Source organism: Camelina sativa, chromosome 11 (assembly GCF_000633955.1).
Source record: "Camelina sativa cultivar DH55 chromosome 11, Cs, whole genome shotgun sequence".
Lineage (NCBI taxonomy): Eukaryota > Viridiplantae > Streptophyta > Magnoliopsida > Brassicales > Brassicaceae > Camelina > Camelina sativa.
The window spans coordinates 21,765,844-21,787,632 of record NC_025695.1 but is presented as its reverse complement, the minus strand read 5'-3'; the positions used below and the strand labels follow the sequence as shown (position 1 = coordinate 21,787,632).

Below are 21,789 nucleotides of genomic sequence, written 5' to 3'. Positions count from 1 at the left end.
ATGTTAGACTCCAACGCCTCTGTCTCTTCTTCTAATTACCCTTTCCATCGGATTATTCTTCCTAGTCCTCTTCTTCTCTGCTTCTAAGTTGAATCTTCATCGCTCATCTTCTCTTGATTTTTTGGAAATGACAATTTCTTGACACTAAAGCTTGATCATGAGCTCTTGTCCTTCTAGCTCCTCCAATTAACTTCATGCTTTTGTTCCTTGATGATATTAACTCCTTCCTTCGAGTTAATATAACTTCTTCGTGGATCCTTAGATATTTGGACTCCACATCCTTCAAAGTTGTTATTACAACTTCTACGTCAACTCCTTTCTTGATAACTTCTTCATTTGGCTGACACGTTCCTTCAACCTCCTCTGGATCGCCTTTCGCCTGTACTTGACTAATCTTCACTCTTCTCTTGCCAAACTCCTTTTGCAAGTCGAATGACTACTCCTTCTTCTTTGCAAACTTTCTTCACGCTCAACTCATCCTTGCAGATTATTCTTGTCTCGTGAGCAGAATACCTACTCCGCTCTCGCTTCTTCCCAACAATCTCTCATTCTTCGTACGGCTATCTTCTGCTAAATTCTTGGTGAAGGTTCCTTCCTTCATGGATATTGGCATTATAACCGTACTAGGGCTGTTCCCATAATAGATTTGGCAGTGGCTCTTCCTCTTTCATACTGACTCTCTTTTCTTCTTCTGAAATGTGATGTCCTAATCACATGACACCTTGACAAGCTTACTGATCTGTAGGTTGGATCTTGCACGGTACAACTTCTACGTTATCCTGTAACTTCACTCTCGCATATGTGATTCCCTATCACATAAAACCTCACTATACTTGTCACTCCAACCTCTGCTTTTGCTCCCACACACCCCTAAAGCCCCACAAAAACAACTAACGGGTTCGACCTAAAATTCTAGGGTTCAACTAAACTCTCAGATTCTAACTCTTAGGGTTCTCAAGGCTCCTATAAACACTAGAATAACAACCCTAATTCTCTCCAAATCCAACACTCGAAACTCTTAAGCCGACAACACAAACATGGGCTTACCATTCCACATGCCTGGTCGCACTTAAGACAAACAATGCAAACACTACACTACACTATACCACCAATGCAAGCAACAATTTCTCCAAATTAAAGCTAGCCACCTACCAAAATACTATATGCTAGCACTATAAAAATAATGCAAGCATCAACCACACACAAAAGAGAGTTAGAACCTATACTTACCTTCGCCGAAACCTCATAAGGTCATAGAAGTTAGGGTAATCTATTCCTAAGGTATAACACAACTTACTTGTGCCTTAACTTCCTCCTCCTCTGGATTACTAGACAGGGCGGAGTGGATAGACCAACGACTACAAAGACCGAATCGGGTGAGAACTCATATTCTTCGTCCTCTTTGCTCGATCCTTTGCTCCTTTTTCCATTAACTTACTTCACGAAATCTCCTTCTTCTCGGTTGTTCAAGCATACACAACTTCTTGAACGATCTTCTTGCAACATCTACTAGCATGGAGACGCCTTACACCATTATAAGCATGCGTCTGATCGTCCTCCTTCATCAATCACTCGGAAACAACTACTCTGCTCTTGCACCATAACTTAATTTTCTGACTCTTCTCGAAGAAAGTTACCTTTGCAACCTCCACTTTCGTCTTCTACTCCAACAACTTCTTCAACGTATGAGTTCTCCACCACAATTCTTAGCCTTGTCGCAGTCTCCACAAACCTTCCTTCTTTCACCCCTTAACTTCAGATCTGCACCAACATCCAAAGGGTAAAACCTAACCTATCCTATCCCCTCTACCTATAGCACATGGACACACCGGTTTCCTAAAGTTACCTTTGCGACTCATTTTGACTCGATAAAACATATTGAAAACTTGTGTCCCTTGAGCATCTTTAACCATGCTCTGATACCACCCTTGTAACACCCCCGAACCGTTCTAGGACTAAGAACGAAGCAGACGCGTCACATATGATGCCCGTAGACAATCCAACCAAGGTTATTAGAACGAATCTAATACCTTTGTCAATCCATCCGCGGGTATCGTTCCTCTCGTACACGGCCTAAGTCTTTTCAACCCATACCATGTGCGCGAGTTGTGTTAGTCCAGACAAGACTAATATCGAGTGGAACACAAGGCTTTTAAAAAAAATCTCATTTTATTAATTTAAATCGTTGAAAACACTTACAAAGGATTAGGATCCCAGAGCCTAAGGCCCAAATCGAGTCAATAACAATAAATTTAGTTTTACAAATATTTCTTTACAAAGGCAACAAACTCTACACCGGTGTCCAACGCCGTGCTTTCCCAAAAGGTCTCCCAACTAAGGTTACCTGAAAAACAAAAGGTAGAATCTTGAGTAATCTAAGATTACTCAGTGAGTCCGGGATCTAACTATCAACAACCCCAAACCCAATCCCCCAAACAACAATCAAGCACACAACACACAATAAAGCTTAAACAAGCAATCATACTCTATACAGAGTATTCACTACGGAAGCTAACTAACACAAACAAAATGGCACCACAACCATCACACTACTCACTACCAATCCTAAAGGCCTTTACTACTAATAATGCGATTCTGATTTCCCACAAGGCAATGTCTTCTGACCCTTAGCCACAAAGGCTAGAAGGATCACATCCCTTCTCCAAAACCGTGTACAAGGGACCTATTACCTTACGACAAAATTTACTACTTCGTCAAGTAGTGTCCGGTGGTAGCGAACCGCTCCGAGCCGTTGGGACACTCACGACCTCGCCATACACTAGCCATAGAAATGACTAACACCATACTACTTATTACGAGCCTGACATCAAGTCAGTACTACTCACAACCATATCTACTAACATAAACAAGTTAATCAAGCAACAACAGGATTAACTAACAACAAACAAACAATCAAACAATCAACAAACAAGCAAACAAATAATCAAAGAATCAAAGAATCAAAGAATCAAACAATCAAACAACTACACACAAAACGCTCGGTTATCATGCCAATAAATACCAATTATTGACTATGAACAACCAAGCAGCATAACGGCTATACCATCGATAGCCTAACCTCATAAAATTGCATAAGCAATTTCACCACATCACCTAGATCTCAAAACTATACCAAGTATAGTTCCTAAACCTCACACACACTTCACAAAACAAAAATAGATCAAGCAAGGATGCTAGATCTAAACCAACCAAACAAATTGATCTAACGTAAAAACGTAGATCTAACTATCAAACACAAATATAAACATGCAAACTCAATCCTAAACCCATACACAAAATAAGATCCTAGTCATGTGCTACTACAAATGCTTCGGTACTCACCTTGGCCTTAACGTCGAGAAAACGACATCTACCCTTGCCCGCCCATTGATCTCGATCCGACTAGCTTTCTCCAAGGATGGATCTAATCTTCGGACCGAACCAAGAACTTAGAAAAATATTCTAAAAAGAATAAGAGACTAAGGGCAGGACTTACTTACCGGAAACCCGACCACGACTCTCGACTTGACCAACTTCTACCCGACTCGCCTCCGCAAGCTTCAAGATCTAACTACCTATCTAAGGTGGGATTTTGGTGGAAAGCTAAAGAACTAATCTAGATTTCGTGGCTTATATATAGGGAGAGGAGTCTTAGCCTCCAAACTAAGGCAAGCATGAGGTGGTGGATAAACATTATCCAAAAGCTTATCGTTATCCACTTTCATTCTTATCCTTATCCAAGCTTGTGTCAACTTACGCTCAACACACGCCAAGCTCATCCAAACGTGTGGCACCTCATGGTCCACACACACCAAGCTGGTGACACACCTACTTACACCACAAGCACCTCTACGACAAAGCAGCTTCGCGGCCAAAACTGATCCGAGAGTCCTTCGTCCGATTTTTACAGCTAAACACATGTAATGTGGCTTCTCCTTAACCACTTACTAACCTAGTTGTCCCGTATCCAAAGCCGTTCGATCATCGCCCGCTTGCCGCGGCCATAACAGCTCCTTCTCGGTAAAACTAGTTTTCTCGGTACAATTGATCTTTCCATCGACCAAATTGTTTAACCCTTGATAGCCAACTCAATAACCTTTAGTAAACATTCGATCATGTCCTTTGACCGAATGCACATCATCTTCCCATAGCCTTACTGCCCATTGCCACTGATAGCCGGTTCTTCCCTTCTCGATACTTGACGATAGCCGATAGAAATCTTTAACTCGCTCATGGTTTGATATAGAAAATCAATTCAACCATTTTTCTTTGATCAATCCTTCGGATAAGGCCTGGTTCGCTGATGGCTCCATCAAATTTTTCTTTTCGAAATTTTTTCTAAGTCTCGGCTGCACGGCCACGTTCGCGGCCTTCCGTCCGTATACTAGGTCAAAATCAAGGGTATTACATTCTCCTCCCCTTAAAAAGAATTCGTCCTCGAATTCTAAGCATATACAACTGAAGCTTCTCTTGATCTAGTCTGTACTAGTCTTCATCTCTTGAAGTAACCCTTCTCATTCTTTGGTTCTTCTTTCGCGCGTTGACGCTTTTGTCTCGAGTATTTTGATAATTACCTTTATTATCAAATAGATTCGTACAATCCTCCTCTTCTTACCGTGGTTTTACTAGGAAAAGTTGTGTGGGCATCAACTCCATTCCCTTTAGCTTCGCTAGCCATTACTCTTCAATCTCTCTTTTTCAATCTTGATACCACTATGGGTACACTTCCCTTGTGAAGCACTGCTCAGGCAGCCTTCAGAATTTATTCTTTCATCTTTGTGTCGCTTCCATTACAACTCTGAATTGGTTTTCAGAATTACTTCTCCATCCTTGATAGGCTGGTACGTACTATGCTTCATACATTTTCTTCTTCTTCATTATTTTCTTGCAACCTCTTTGGAGTTTTTAGATCTTTCTTCTTCTCTCATTAGCTCTTAGCCCAACATCTTCATCTTCTGGTTTATTTCCTCTTTACTTTTACATGTCTTGACGTAGACTTCTTTCGTTGTACAACTATCCTCCTCTTTGCTTGTTGTACGGGTCATTTCTTGTCTTCACCCTCTCCTAAAATATGGTGTAACAGTCCCCTTTGCTTTACACCTTTCAATCCTCTTCGACTTCATGGTCTTCGTCTTCGTCTTCGTCTTCGCCTTCGTCATATAACTCTCCCTTTTTGATGTCTTCTTTTAATGAACTTATCATCCCACATTTCCACGTTTTCGCGAAAGCAACACTTCCTTTGATTCTTCATATACCTCATAGGCTCACAACACGTTCCATTGTGTGTAACCCAACCTTTTCTTTCTCTACTCCTCTGTCATATAATTTCTTCTCCTTCTTGTCTTCACAGTTCATCTTCTTGCATTTTACAACTTTGATTTTTTTCCTAAGATCTTGCTTTACTAAGCGTCTTCCATATTACACCCTTCACTAGCAACTGTTACAAACTTTGCCTTCTCTTTGCTTCAGCTAACTTCTTCTTCAGATAATGTCCTCTTGGCCTCATGATTTCCATCTCACGGCTTTTACGTTACCCTCCTTCTTCTTGGTTTGCATAATTTTTTTTTTTTTTTTTTTATAACATTTGCACTCTCTGCTTCCATGTTAGACTCCAACGCCTCTGTCTCTTCTTCTAATTATCCTTTCCATCGGATTATTCTTCCTAGTCCTCTTCTTCTCTGCTTCTAAGTTGAATCTTCATCGCTCATCTTCTCTTGATTTTTGGAAATGACAATTTCTTGACACTAAAGCTTGATCATGAGCTCTTGTCCTTCTAGCTCCTCCAATTAACTTCATGCTTTTGTTCCTTGATGATATTAACTCCTTCCTTCGAGTTAATATAACTTCTTCGTGGATCCTTAGATATTTGGACTCCACATCCTTCAAAGTTGTTATTACAACTTCTACGTCAACTCCTTTCTTGATAACTTCTTCATTTGGCTGACACGTTCCTTCAACCTCCTCTGGATCGCCTTTCGCCTGTACTTGACTAATCTTCACTCTTCTCTTGCCAAACTCCTTTTGCAAGTCGAATGACTACTCCTTCTTCTTTGCAAACTTTCTTCACGCTCAACTCATCCTTGCAGATTATTCTTGTCTCGTGAGCAGAATACCTACTCCGCTCTCGCTTCTTCCCAACAATCTCTCATTCTTCGTACGGCTATCTTCTGCTAAATTCTTGGTGAAGGTTCCTTCCTTCATGGATATTGGCATTATAACCGTACTAGGGCTGTTCCCATAATAGATTTGGCAGTGGCTCTTCCTCTTTCATACTGACTCTCTTTTCTTCTTCTGAAATGTGATGTCCTAATCACATGACACCTTGACAAGCTTACTGATCTGTAGGTTGGATCTTGCACGGTACAACTTCAACGTTATCCTGTAACTTCACTCTCGCATATGTGATTCCCTATCACATAAAACCTCACTATAATTGTCACTCCAACCTCTGCTTTTGCTCCCACACACCCCTAAAGCCCCACAAAAACAACTAACGGGTTCGACCTAAAATTCTAGGGTTCAACTAAACTCTCAGATTCTAACTCTTAGGGTTCTCAAGGCTCCTAGAAACACTAGAATACCAACCCTAATTCTCTCCAAATCCAACACTCGAAACTCTTAAGCCGACAACACAAACATGGGCTTACCATTCCACATGCCTGGTCGCACTTAAGACAAACAATGCAAACACTACACTACACTATACCACCAATGCAAGCAACAATTTCTCCAAATTAAAGCAAGCCACCTACCAAAATACTATATGCTAGCACTATCAAAATAATGCAAGCATCAACCACACACAAAAGAGAGTTAGAACCCATACTTACCTTCGCCGAAACATCATAAGGTCATATAAGTTAGGGTAATCTATTCCTAAGGTATAACACAACTTACTTGTGCCTTAACTTCCTCCTCCTCTGGATTACTAGACAGGCCGGAGTGGATAGACCAACGACTACAAAGACCGAATCGGGTGAGAACTCATATTCTTCTTCCTCTTTGCTCGATCCTTTGCTCCTTTTTCCATTAACTTACTTCACGAAATCTCCTTCTTCTCGGTTGTTCAAGCATACACAACTTCTTGAACGATCTTCTTGCAACATCTACTAGCATGGAGGTGCCTTACACCATTATAAGCATGCGTCTGATCGTCCTCCTTCATCAATCACTCGGAAACAACTACCCTGCTCTTGCACCATAACTTAATTTTCTGACTCTTCTCGAAGAAAGTTACCTTTGCAACCTCCACTTTCGTCTTCTACTCCAACAACTTCTTCAACGTATGAGTTCTCCACCACAATTCTTAGCCTTGTCGCAGTCTCCACAACCTTCCTTCTTTCACCCCTTAACTTCAGATCTGCACCAACATCCAAAGGGTAAAACCTAACTTATCCTATCCCCTCTACCTATAGCACATGGACACACTGGTTTCCTAAAGTTGCCTTTGCGACTCATTTTGACTCGATAAAACATATTGAAAACTTGTGTCCCTTGAGCATCTTTAACCATGCTCTGATACCACCCTTGTAACACCCCCGAACCGTTCTAGGACTAAGAACGAAGCAGACGCGTCACATATGATGCCCGTAGACAATCCAACCAAGGTTATTAGAACGAATCTAATACCTTTGTCAATCCATCCGCGGGTATCGTTCCTCTCGTACACGGCCTAAGGCTTTTCAACCCATACCATGTGCGCGAGTTGTGTTAGTCCAGACAAGACTAATATCGAGTGGAACACAAGGCTTTTAAAAAAAATCTCATTTTATTAATTTAAATCGTTGAAAACACTTACAAAGGATTAGGATCCCAGAGCCTAAGGCCCAAATCGAGTCAATAACAATAAATTTAGTTTTACAAATATTTCTTTACAAAGGCAACAAACTCTACACCGGTGTCCAACGCCGTGCTTTCCCAAAAGGTCTCCCAACTAAGGTTACCTGAAAAACAAAAGGTAGAATCTTGAGTAATCTAAGATTACTCAGTGAGTCCGGGATCTAACTATCAACAACCCCAAACCCAATCCCCCAAACAACAATCAAGCACACAACACACAATAAAGCTTAAACAAGCAATCATACTCTATACAGAGTATTCACTACGGAAGCTAACTAACACAAACAAAATGGCACCACAACCATCACACTACTCACTACCAATCCTAAAGGCCTTTACTACTAATAATGCGATTCTGATTTCCCACAAGGCAATGTCTTCTGACCCTTAGCCACAAAGGCTAGAAGGATCACATCCCTTCTCCAAAACCGTGTACAAGGGACCTATTACCTTACGACAAAATTTACTACTTCGTCAAGTAGTGTCCGGTGGTAGCGAACCGCTCCGAGCCGTTGGGACACTCACGACCTCGCCATACACTAGCCATAGAAATGACTAACACCATACTACTTATTACGAGCCTGACATCAAGTCAGTACTACTCACAACCATATCTACTAACATAAACAAGTTAATCAAGCAACAACAGGATTAACTAACAACAAACAAACAATCAAACAATCAACAAACAAGCAAACAAATAATCAAAGAATCAAAGAATCAAAGAATCAAACAATCAAACAACTACACACAAAACGCTCGGTTATCATGCCAATAAATACCAATTATTGACTATGAACAACCAAGCAGCATAACGGCTATACCATCGATAGCCTAACCTCATAAAATTGCATAAGCAATTTCACCACATCACCTAGATCTCAAAACTATACCAAGTATAGTTCCTAAACCTCACACACACTTCACAAAACAAAAATAGATCAAGCAAGGATGCTAGATCTAAACCAACCAAACAAATTGATCTAACGTAAAAACGTAGATCTAACTATCAAACACAAATATAAACATGCAAACTCAATCCTAAACCCATACACAAAATAAGATCCTAGTCATGTGCTACTACAAATGCTTCGGTACTCACCTTGGCCTTAACGTCGAGAAAACGACATCTACCCTTGCCCGCCCATTGATCTCGATCCGACTAGCTTTCTCCAAGGATGGATCTAATCTTCGGACCGAACCAAGAACTTAGAAAAATATTCTAAAAAGAATAAGAGACTAAGGGCAGGACTTACTTACCGGAAACCCGACCACGACTCTCGACTTGACCAACTTCTACCCGACTCGCCTCCGCAAGCTTCAAGATCTAACTACCTATCTAAGGTGGGATTTTGGTGGAAAGCTAAAGAACTAATCTAGATTTCGTGGCTTATATATAGGGAGAGGAGTCTTAGCCTCCAAACTAAGGCAAGCATGAGGTGGTGGATAAACATTATCCAAAAGCTTATCGTTATCCACTTTCATTCTTATCCTTATCCAAGCTTGTGTCAACTTACGCTCAACACACGCCAAGCTCATCCAAACGTGTGGCACCTCATGGTCCACACACACCAAGCTGGTGACACACCTACTTACACCACAAGCACCTCTACGACAAAGCAGCTTCGCGGCCAAAACTGATCCGAGAGTCCTTCGTCCGATTTTTACAGCTAAACACATGTAATGTGGCTTCTCCTTAACCACTTACTAACCTAGTTGTCCCGTATCCAAAGCCGTTCGATCATCGCCCGCTTGCCGCGGCCATAACAGCTCCTTCTCGGTAAAACTAGTTTTCTCGGTACAATTGATCTTTCCATCGACCAAATTGTTTAACCCTTGATAGCCAACTCAATAACCTTTAGTAAACATTCGATCATGTCCTTTGACCGAATGCACATCATCTTCCCATAGCCTTACTGCCCATTGCCACTGATAGCCGGTTCTTCCCTTCTCGATACTTGACGATAGCCGATAGAAATCTTTAACTCGCTCATGGTTTGATATAGAAAATCAATTCAACCATTTTTCTTTGATCAATCCTTCGGATAAGGCCTGGTTCGCTGATGGCTCCATCAAATTTTTCTTTTCGAAATTTTTTCTAAGTCTCGGCTGCACGGCCACGTTCGCGGCCTTCCGTCCGTATACTAGGTCAAAATCAAGGGTATTACATTCTCCTCCCCTTAAAAAGAATTCGTCCTCGAATTCTAAGCATATACAACTGAAGCTTCTCTTGATCTAGTCTGTACTAGTCTTCATCTCTTGAAGTAACCCTTCTCATTCTTTGGTTCTTCTTTCGCGCGTTGACGCTTTTGTCTCGAGTATTTTGATAATTACCTTTATTATCAAATAGATTCGTACAATCCTCCTCTTCTTACCGTGGTTTTACTAGGAAAAGTTGTGTGGGCATCAACTCCATTCCCTTTAGCTTCGCTAGCCATTACTCTTCAATCTCTCTTTTTCAATCTTGATACCACTATGGGTACACTTCCCTTGTGAAGCACTGCTCAGGCAGCCTTCAGAATTTATTCTTTCATCTTTGTGTCGCTTCCATTACAACTCTGAATTGGTTTTCAGAATTACTTCTCCATCCTTGATAGGCTGGTACGTACTATGCTTCATACATTTTCTTCTTCTTCATTATTTTCTTGCAACCTCTTTGGAGTTTTTAGATCTTTCTTCTTCTCTCATTAGCTCTTAGCCCAACATCTTCATCTTCTGGTTTATTTCCTCTTTACTTTTACATGTCTTGACGTAGACTTCTTTCGTTGTACAACTATCCTCCTCTTTGCTTGTTGTACGGGTCATTTCTTGTCTTCACCCTCTCCTAAAATATGGTGTAACAGTCCCCTTTGCTTTACACCTTTCAATCCTCTTCGACTTCATGGTCTTCGTCTTCGTCTTCGTCTTCGCCTTCGTCATATAACTCTCCCTTTTTGATGTCTTCTTTTAATGAACTTATCATCCCACATTTCCACGTTTTCGCGAAAGCAACACTTCCTTTGATTCTTCATATACCTCATAGGCTCACAACACGTTCCATTGTGTGTAACCCAACCTTTTCTTTCTCTACTCCTCTGTCATATAATTTCTTCTCCTTCTTGTCTTCACAGTTCATCTTCTTGCATTTTACAACTTTGATTTTTTTCCTAAGATCTTGCTTTACTAAGCGTCTTCCATATTACACCCTTCACTAGCAACTGTTACAAACTTTGCCTTCTCTTTGCTTCAGCTAACTTCTTCTTCAGATAATGTCCTCTTGGCCTCATGATTTCCATCTCACGGCTTTTACGTTACCCTCCTTCTTCTTGGTTTGCATAATTTTTTTTTTTTTTTTTTTATAACATTTGCACTCTCTGCTTCCATGTTAGACTCCAACGCCTCTGTCTCTTCTTCTAATTATCCTTTCCATCGGATTATTCTTCCTAGTCCTCTTCTTCTCTGCTTCTAAGTTGAATCTTCATCGCTCATCTTCTCTTGATTTTTGGAAATGACAATTTCTTGACACTAAAGCTTGATCATGAGCTCTTGTCCTTCTAGCTCCTCCAATTAACTTCATGCTTTTGTTCCTTGATGATATTAACTCCTTCCTTCGAGTTAATATAACTTCTTCGTGGATCCTTAGATATTTGGACTCCACATCCTTCAAAGTTGTTATTACAACTTCTACGTCAACTCCTTTCTTGATAACTTCTTCATTTGGCTGACACGTTCCTTCAACCTCCTCTGGATCGCCTTTCGCCTGTACTTGACTAATCTTCACTCTTCTCTTGCCAAACTCCTTTTGCAAGTCGAATGACTACTCCTTCTTCTTTGCAAACTTTCTTCACGCTCAACTCATCCTTGCAGATTATTCTTGTCTCGTGAGCAGAATACCTACTCCGCTCTCGCTTCTTCCCAACAATCTCTCATTCTTCGTACGGCTATCTTCTGCTAAATTCTTGGTGAAGGTTCCTTCCTTCATGGATATTGGCATTATAACCGTACTAGGGCTGTTCCCATAATAGATTTGGCAGTGGCTCTTCCTCTTTCATACTGACTCTCTTTTCTTCTTCTGAAATGTGATGTCCTAATCACATGACACCTTGACAAGCTTACTGATCTGTAGGTTGGATCTTGCACGGTACAACTTCTACGTTATCCTGTAACTTCACTCTCGCATATGTGATTCCCTATCACATAAAACCTCACTATACTTGTCACTCCAACCTCTGCTTTTGCTCCCACACACCCCTAAAGCCCCACAAAAACAACTAACGGGTTCGACCTAAAATTCTAGGGTTCAACTAAACTCTCAGATTCTAACTCTTAGGGTTCTCAAGGCTCCTATAAACACTAGAATAACAACCCTAATTCTCTCCAAATCCAACACTCGAAACTCTTAAGCCGACAACACAAACATGGGCTTACCATTCCACATGCCTGGTCGCACTTAAGACAAACAATGCAAACACTACACTACACTATACCACCAATGCAAGCAACAATTTCTCCAAATTAAAGCAAGCCACCTACCAAAATACTATATGCTAGCACTATCAAAATAATGCAAGCATCAACCACACACAAAAGAGAGTTAGAACCCATACTTACCTTCGCCGAAACATCATAAGGTCATATAAGTTAGGGTAATCTATTCCTAAGGTATAACACAACTTACTTGTGCCTTAACTTCCTCCTCCTCTGGATTACTAGACAGGCCGGAGTGGATAGACCAACGACTACAAAGACCGAATCGGGTGAGAACTCATATTCTTCGTCCTCTTTGCTCGATCCTTTGCTCCTTTTTCCATTAACTTACTTCACGAAATCTCCTTCTTCTCGGTTGTTCAAGCATACACAACTTCTTGAACGATCTTCTTGCAACATCTACTAGCATGGAGACGCCTTACACCATTATAAGCATGCGTCTGATCGTCCTCCTTCATCAATCACTCGGAAACAACTACTCTGCTCTTGCACCATAACTTAATTTTCTGACTCTTCTCGAAGAAAGTTACCTTTGCAACCTCCACTTTCGTCTTCTACTCCAACAACTTCTTCAACGTATGAGTTCTCCACCACAATTCTTAGCCTTGTCGCAGTCTCCACAAACCTTCCTTCTTTCACCCCTTAACTTCAGATCTGCACCAACATCCAAAGGGTAAAACCTAACCTATCCTATCCCCTCTACCTATAGCACATGGACACACCGGTTTCCTAAAGTTACCTTTGCGACTCATTTTGACTCGATAAAACATATTGAAAACTTGTGTCCCTTGAGCATCTTTAACCATGCTCTGATACCACCCTTGTAACACCCCCGAACCGTTCTAGGACTAAGAACGAAGCAGACGCGTCACATATGATGCCCGTAGACAATCCAACCAAGGTTATTAGAACGAATCTAATACCNCATACACAACTTCTTGAACGATCTTCTTGCAACATCTACTAGCATGGAGGTGCCTTACACCATTATAAGCATGCGTCTGATCGTCCTCCTTCATCAATCACTCGGAAACAACTACTCTGCTCTTGCACCATAACTTAATTTTCTGACTCTTCTCGAAGAAAGTTACCTTTGCAACCTCCACTTTCGTCTTCTACTCCAACAACTTCTTCAACGTATGAGTTCTCCACCACAATTCTTAGCCTTGTCGCAGTCTCCACAAACCTTCCTTCTTTCACCCCTTAACTTCAGATCTGCACCAACATCCAAAGGGTAAAACCTAACCTATCCTATCCCCTCTACCTATAGCACATGGACACACCGGTTTCCTAAAGTTACCTTTGCGACTCATTTTGACTCGATAAAACATATTGAAAACTTGTGTCCCTTGAGCATCTTTAACCATGCTCTGATACCACCCTTGTAACACCCCCGAACCGTTCTAGGACTAAGAACGAAGCAGACGCGTCACATATGATGCCCGTAGACAATCCAACCAAGGTTATTAGAACGAATCTAATACCTTTGTCAATCCATCCGCGGGTATCGTTCCTCTCGTACACGGCCTAAGGCTTTTCAACCCATACCATGTGCGCGAGTTGTGTTAGTCCAGACAAGACTAATATCGAGTGGAACACAAGGCTTTTAAAAAAAATCTCATTTTATTAATTTAAATCGTTGAAAACACTTACAAAGGATTAGGATCCCATAGCCTTAGGCCCAAATCGAGTCAATAACAATAAATTTAGTTTTACAAATATTTCTTTACAAAAGTAACAAACTCTACACCAGTGTCCAACGTCGTGCTTTCCCAAAAGGTCTCCCAACTAAGGTTACCTGAAAAACAAAAGGTAGAATAATGAGTAATCTAAGATTACTCAGTGAGTCCGGGATCTAACTATCAACAACCCCAAACCCAATCCCCCAAACAACAATCAAGCACACAACACACAATAAAGCTTAAACAAGCAATCATACTCTATACAGAGTATTCACTACGGAAGCTAACTAACACAAACAAAAATGGCACCACAGCCATCACACTACTCACTACCAATCCTAAAGGCCTTTACTACTAATAATGCGATTCTTATTTCCCACAAGGTAATGTCTTCCGACCCTTAGCCACAAAGGCTAGAAGGATCACATCCCTTAACCCAAACCGTGTACAAGGGACCTATTCCCTTACGGCAAAATTTACTACTTCGTCAAGGAGTGTCCAGTGGTAGCGAACCGCTCCAAGCCGCTGGGACAGTCACGACCTCGCCATACACTAGCCATAGAAATGACTAACACCATACTACTTATTACGAGCCTGACATCAAGTCAGTACTGCTCGAAACCAGATCTACTAACATAAACAAGTTAATCAAGCAACAACAAGATTAACTAACAACAAACAAACAATCAATCAATCAACAAACAAGCAAACAAATAATCAAACAATCAAAGAGTCAAACAATAAAATAATCAAACAACTACACACAAAACACTCGGTTATCATGCCAATAAATACTGATTATTGACCATGAACAACCAAGCAGCATAACGGCTATACCAGCGATAGCCTAACCTCATAAAATTGCAAAAGCAATTTCACCACATCAAATAGATCTCGAAACTATACCAATTATAGTTCCTAAACCTCACACACACTTCACAAAACAAAATTATATCAAGCAAGGATGCTAGATCTGAACCAACCAAACAAATCGATCTAACGTAAAAACGTAGATCTAACTATCAAACACAAATATAAACATGCAAACTCAATCCTAAACCCATACACAAAATGAGATCATACTCATGTGTTACTACTCATGCTTCGGTACTCACCTTGGCCTTAACGTCAAGAAAACGACATCTACCCTTGCCCGCCCATTGATCTTGATCCGACTAGCTTTCTCCAAGGATAGATCTAAGCTTCGGACCGAACCAAGAACTTAGAAAAATATTTTAAAAAGAATACGAGACTAAAGACAGGACTTACTTACCGGAAACCCGACCACGACTCTCGAATCGACTAACTTCTACCTGACTCGCCTCCGCAAGCTTCAAGATCTAACTAACTTATCTGAGGTGGGATTTTGGTGGAAAGCTAAAGAACTAATCTAGATTTCGTGGCTTATATATAGGGAGAGGAGTCTTAGCCTCCAAGCTAAGGCAAGCATGAGGTGGTGGATAAACATTATCCAAAAGCTTATCTTTATATACTTTCATTCTTATCCTTATCCAAGCTTGTGTCAACTTACACTCAACACACGCCAAGCTCATCCAAACGTGTGGCACCTCGTGGTCCACACACACCAAGCTGGTGACACACCTACTTACACCACAAGCACCTCTACGACAAAGCAGCTTCGCGGCCAAAACTGATCCGAGTGTCCTTCGTCCGATTTTTACAGCTAAACACATGTAATGTGGCTTGTCCTTAACCACTTACTAAACTTGGTGTCCCGTATCCAAACCCGATCATCGTCCTCTTGTTTCGGCCATAACAGCTCCTTTTCGGTAAAACTAGTTTTCTCGGTACAATTGATCTTTCCATCGACCAAATTGTTTAACTCTTGATAGACAACTCAATAACTTTTAGTAAACATTCGATCATGTCCTTTGACCAAATGCATATCATCTTCCCATAGCCTTACTGCCCATTGCCACTGATAGCCGGTCCTTCCCTTCCGATACTTGACGATAGCCGATAGAAATTGATATAGAAAATCAATTCAACCATTTTTCTTTGATCAATCCTTCGGATAAGGCCTGGTTCGCTGATGGCTCCATCGAATTTTTCTTTTTGAAAATTTTTCTAAGTCTCGGCTGCACGTCCACGTTCGCGGCCCTCCGTCCGTATACTAGGTCAAAATCAAGGGTATTACAACAACCCCACCACATCCACCACCAAAGCCATAACCACGGCCACCACCACTAGCGCCTTCACCACGACCTACACCACGTCCACCACCAAAGCCAGGACCAAGGCCACCACCACAGCCTTCACCAATTCCACCACCAAAGCCAAGAACAAGGCCACCACCACGGCCTTCACCACGACCATCACCACGGCCACCACCACCACGACCACGGTGACCACCAAACCCACGACCTGGAGCAGCAGAGCCATCAGAACCTTGTGATCCATTTGGATTCATCTACCACGATTCATCATTAAGAAATAGATATGTGAGTAATATAAAGCACGAGTTTCTTATTACTTAAAGGAGTGTACCAAATAAAAGATATTCCATATTAATGAACTCATGAAAAACCCTAGGAAATGAAAAACCTACTTAAAGATCTGTTATTTTAAAACCCTAGCTTCCTTACCTTAGCGTTGAAGAAGGTAACGACATCGTAAGCTTCTCTGATGGAGAGAGTTTGTACGAATTGATAAAGTGGAGATGGTGTAAGAAGGGGAGCTGAATTACCGGCTGTAGCAGTGGCTGAATTACTACGTGACAGACTTCTTGATGTCCAACCTGACGAACTTCCCAATAGACTGCCTGAAGTACTTTTTGGAGAGAACCAGCTCGTACCAGTTAAGGAGAACTTTGATATCCTTCTGATATGTGCAAGAATCAGAAACAAAACATACTTTGGAGCTGACCACTGGAACTAGAAGTGATGCATACATTCAACGAGCCGGAAGATCATATCGTTGGAATGGGACCGTTGCACTCTTTTTCCCTTATCTAGGGTTTTTCCCAATGGGTTTACCTAGAAAGGTTTTTAACGAGGCAACATCCTTCCACATATCCTCCTATTCATATTTTAAGGAAGAAGATCAAAGAAAGCCACTCTTGTTTCGAGCTAGTTCAAGACATGGTTCAGGGAACCTTTCCATAAGTCAATTACCACTCAAAATGGATCTTTCCATAAATGGTTCAAACCAAAGCATCCCTTGGCGTCCTGGAGAGCTTCTATATCATTTGGAGACTTTACCACACATCTTAGGATGCACCCCACCTCACTTGATTAGGCGGATCAAGTTAAAGTGCAACTTTCCTTATTTGGATCTGTTTGTCTTTATGACACAACGACTTTTTCCTTATTAAGTGTTGCGCCTTTGTGAGACTCTTAAGACCATCCAGAAGCTTCCTAGAATGTATCTAGACGTCTCAAGAAACCACAACTTCGGCCCCAAGTTATCAAGACTCAAGGTACATCACAACTTTCCCAATTTGGCTGATATTCTCATTCAATTCCCAAAGACCATAATTATCATTAATTGTTGAGATTTCTTTCTTTATTTCAGCATATAGATGTTGTACTTGAGCCTCTATATAAGCTCTATCACGTTTTACTTTTCAATACACGTTTTTTGAATAATAAGAAATTTCAGTTTGCTTCAACACTTTGTGTTTTGAATCAAATCATTGTTCATGCAAGTTCTAGGTAGTTTGTGGAATCAAACAACTAGCTTTCGCGTAGAGTCTCTGATCCTTGCGAGGAATAGGCCTTGGATCATATTCTCTAGCTCTCGGTGTTGTGGAATCAGCATCAAACCGGTTACTTTCCATCAAATCATTTCCACCCAAGCTTCTAAGTTTTTGAGTCCGTGAGTTTTGTTTTGGTGGATTCTGAGGCTTGTATCAGGAGCGGAGATAGAAACAGGGAGTGAGGTATGAAGGTTATGGAGACAGTCAAACTAGTGTTTAGGGAGAGTCAATAGGATCCCGGAGATGAAGTAACAAGAGATAAAGAAGCTGAATGTTGAGAGAGATATGAATATTCTGAGTTGGTTACCAAAATTTCACTGGCGATGGAGATGGAGAAGAGTGATTTTGGAGAGAAGCTAAAGAAGCACACACAAAACAGGTTCTTCAAGAGTTTTCGGCAAAACCCATCAATAGTTTATGTGATTATATTTTGTTACAAAAGTTATAATTACACACCCACTTGTGTCAAATTAAAATCTTAGATTGACGTGTTAATGTGTAGATGAAGGACAGATGTTGTATGATAAGAGTGCATAATTATTTTATACCTTAATTAAGTCCCACTTGCAACATAATTTCGTGGGAACACACATACTGTACTGGGCCTGTTGGGTTGTATTCAAGTTTTGCAATCCTGTTGGGCCTGATTAGTTGTCTATCGTATAGCCCTTGTGCTTCTCCTTTCCCAGATCTCGAGTGACCGTCTTCTTCTTTCACAAACAATCAAACATTGTCCTTCTCTGTCTAATTGGTCATTGCTGTGACGATGGAGGATTGTGTATAAGTTTCTCAATCTTATATTTCTTGTGCTTATCCACCTTCCTCCTCCTCTCCCCCAACTTTTCATCCCCCTGCTCACTCAACCCAATTAATCTCCGCGAAGCGTCCCTCTCTTAATCGTAAGTAATCGAAATCATGCCAGCTGCGTTCTTGTTGCGTAAATCACGATATAAATCTTATGATTTGTTAGGTTATCTAAAATCAATTGAGTTATTGATGCTCTTGTTTGATCGGTTCTTAATTTCTGATGATTAGGGTTCTTAATTTCTGCGAAGTTTCTTGTAGAGGAATGCAATATTTTTCTGAATACAGTTATTAAAATTTTGTAGAGTATCGAGTGGATGTCGATTAGAAAATCGTGGTCATAGATCTATTNTTTTTTTTTTTTTTTTTTTTTTTTTTTTAAATCTATTGATTGATCTGCACTTTTGTCCTGTGTATGTAATGGTTCATTTTCATTATAGCTACTTTGTTGATAAACATTTTGATTCTCTTAAGAGAATTATGAATGCTTATATTTCACTTTTCTGAGAAGTGGTCAATAACACTTGTTATCCTGCACCTGCATTTTATGGAGGCAAATTTAGATTGTGAAATTGGAAATCTTAAGATAGTGAAATTTATTAGGCATTAATTTGGAAAGTACCTTACAATCTTATGTTATTTTAAAGTTTATGAAACGTTTCTATATTCAAACTCGTCGTGTTGATTTTTTTTTTTTTGTCTTAGTAAACATTTGTTTGTGTGGAAATATTATTCAAGAACGTTTGTCCATGTTTATGGATTCAATTTAAGAATTTATGAAACTCTATCTTTATTGTAACTGTTGTTTATGTTGCTTTCTTCCACAATCAGCAACTGAAACAAGGAGAGAGAAGATGAACCTCAATCTAAATGACACAGGTTTGGCCGTTTACGGATTCACTAAGGGAGCTTGCTTCGGATTTTCCTTTTGTTTATACACCTTTGATTTGAGATTCAATTGTTGCATGTATACAACTTCTATTTGTTATCATTGTCCGATTATAGTGATACTTTTTTCCTCATCATGTAGATCATTCTCATGAGGTTAAGAGCAACAAAGAGACAGATGAAGATGTAAGTACTTTTCAGATAAAACTTCCTGTGTAACAAATAGAATTTAATCTGTGGTCATTTTCAGAGTCGGCTCTTGAAGACTCCATAATCGTTGGTAAGTATCCTTTCCTTTATGGTAGTTGTTGATGCATTTTCCCTTACTGGTAAGTATCCTTTCACTGATGCTGGTTTGATCCGTTTTATGCACAGAACCTCCTCATATAAGGAATTGGTTTCCGTGCTATGTTTCTGAATTGCAAACAAGTGATGAAGTTTGTTTGTCTCCTATTGGAGAAAATAAATCTACAAAGGATACAGAAGTTAAGAAAGATATTTCAAAGGTATAGCTATTATCTTTCATCAAGTTTTAAAAGTTTTTTCAACTAATGAATTAGTCACTAGTTATTTGTGTTTTCTCAGGTTAAAGATATATATCACTTGTATATTGCTAATGCATGTGAGAAAATAGATGTTTGTATGTTCATTCTTATAAAAAAAAAAAATTACTCCATTTTAATCATAGGAGATGACTGAACTTGTGTCATTTCATGTTCTTATAGACCAGATGGATGTCGGTGAGGACAGTCAGTTTGACGCAGACAAAACTGACAGTATTTCTTGAGAAACTATGAGGAAGAAAGAGACTTCGCAAACAAGCCATGAAGGTGAAGTCATTGCCTTGAAGAACAGAGTGAAATATGTAAAAACGGTAGTGGATAATTTGCATGATCTTATCAATCATTTAGTTAGTTCCAATGGCAAAAAAATAATGTAATGCTATTAGTTTATAAGTATTTTCGTATTTTATGTAATGGCTGATGGAATGTTATGTGTGGATGTATTCTTATGGCTTATATTATTAGATTATGAATATGGCTTATGATTGTTTATTTTGTTGTTATTTTTTAAAATGATACTTAGACATGTATGTTGAACTTGAGAATGGATGCGTGTTCTATAAACTTCTTGTTAAGAAAATAAGTGATGATTTCAAACAAATTAAATTATTACACTTTTCATTCTCCATCACTAACTAGTAGTCTCCAATATCATTATTTTACAACATATTATAAAACATATAAATTTTGAATATAAATAAATATTACAAAAGTGTCCATTTGAGAAACAAAAATACAAAAGAAAAACATGTCCTTTTAATTGGTAATTATTCTTTCTCTTCAGAACTAAAATATTCTGATTTATCTGTCATCTCCACATATGTATCATAATCTTCAGAATCTTGGATCTTCCAGATCTCCTCCAGGTAAAACAAGTGACCTTACATTCAATACATTAACTGAGGTCGGATACAGAAGTTCATTGTCGACTTCTAATGGTGCTCGTTGTTTGATGACTATGTTAAGTATTCCTCTCGGGTATACTTTCAAAACAACCAACCATTCTTTTAATTGGTGCTTTACACGTGGATATGAGAAAAAACAAACTTGATCTGCTTTTGTTGTCAAAATGAATGGATCATACTTCTCATACACCTGAGACGCACAAACTACAACAATACCAGCTTTACGCATTCTAGTCCTTGATCCCAAAGTAGTATTAAACCAATCACATTGAAATAAAGTTACTTTTAATACAACTGCTCCGTGATAGGCGATCTGAATTACTTGTTGAAGTTTTCCATAATATGTTTGTTTGTATTCAGAACTCCCCTGGACACAAATCACGTAATTGGTTGTAACTTTATTAACTGTAACGTCCCCACCGCCATCTCTCAATAGGCCCCATGTCCACTCTCAGTCCATGGGCCCACTTTCCTTAATAAGCTTCACGTCCTCTCACTAGGACTATGAGCCCATTAATATCTGACGGTCGGTTTGTTACGTCCGGGAGGCTTCAAAGACTTATTACCGTCACTACAAATCATCACATGATATTTCCCTGTGTTTTGTCCTCACTCGCACAATTCTGACAATGACTTCCCAGAAGGTCAGCCATCCTAAGACTACTCCAGCTCAAACACGCTTACCTCTGGAGTTCTCTCAGGACCGTTGACTGAAAAGATAAGTGCACTTTGGTGACATAGATGGCCAAATCAATTTTTTTAAACTGGGTAATCATATGAAAGTTATACCCTCGTGAAAAGTATGCATTCCAACATGTGTACTTCCTTATTGGTTGTCGCACAAGCTCATGTAACAACATTTGTGCGAAGAAACTCTCCAGTTTTACACTTCCAGCATGGAAACCAAATTCTCCCCCCCCCCC

General features: G+C 39.9%; 1 protein-coding gene and 1 long non-coding RNA gene across 2 annotated transcripts; one reads left to right on the top strand and one right to left on the bottom strand.

The window, feature by feature from the left end:
• LOC109127317 (translation initiation factor IF-2-like) lies at positions 1,679–16,419 on the bottom strand. The gene is made up of 8 exons (XM_019231914.1): positions 16,147–16,419; positions 13,607–13,676; positions 13,398–13,508; positions 13,046–13,126; positions 12,837–12,947; positions 7,238–7,360; positions 1,847–1,927; positions 1,679–1,761 (listed from the first exon to the last, which is right to left on the bottom strand). The coding sequence occupies exons 1-8, from the start codon at positions 16,417–16,419 to the stop codon at positions 1,679–1,681; spliced, it is 933 nt and encodes a 310-aa protein (XP_019087459.1).
• Positions 18,388–20,453, top strand: LOC104724023. Its single transcript, XR_757486.2, has 6 exons — positions 18,388–18,605; positions 19,342–19,389; positions 19,541–19,584; positions 19,649–19,678; positions 19,774–19,904; positions 20,124–20,453. It is a non-coding gene; the product is annotated as an uncharacterized LOC104724023 (long non-coding RNA).

Bases quoted from the DNA above. Each gene is read 5' to 3' on its own strand.
- LOC109127317 (XM_019231914.1), bottom strand. From the start codon at position 16,419: ATGAATCCAAATGGATCACAAGGTTCTGATGGCTCTGCTGCTCCAGGT. The intron at 7,361-12,836 runs GTAACTTTCTTC...ATGTTGGTGCAG, and splicing joins CGAAAGTGGAGGTTGCAAAG to ATCTGAAGTTAAGGGGTGAA. The intron at 1,928-7,237 runs GTAACTTTCTTC...GGGTGTTACAAG, and splicing joins CGAAAGTGGAGGTTGCAAAG to GGTGGTATCAGAGCATGGTT.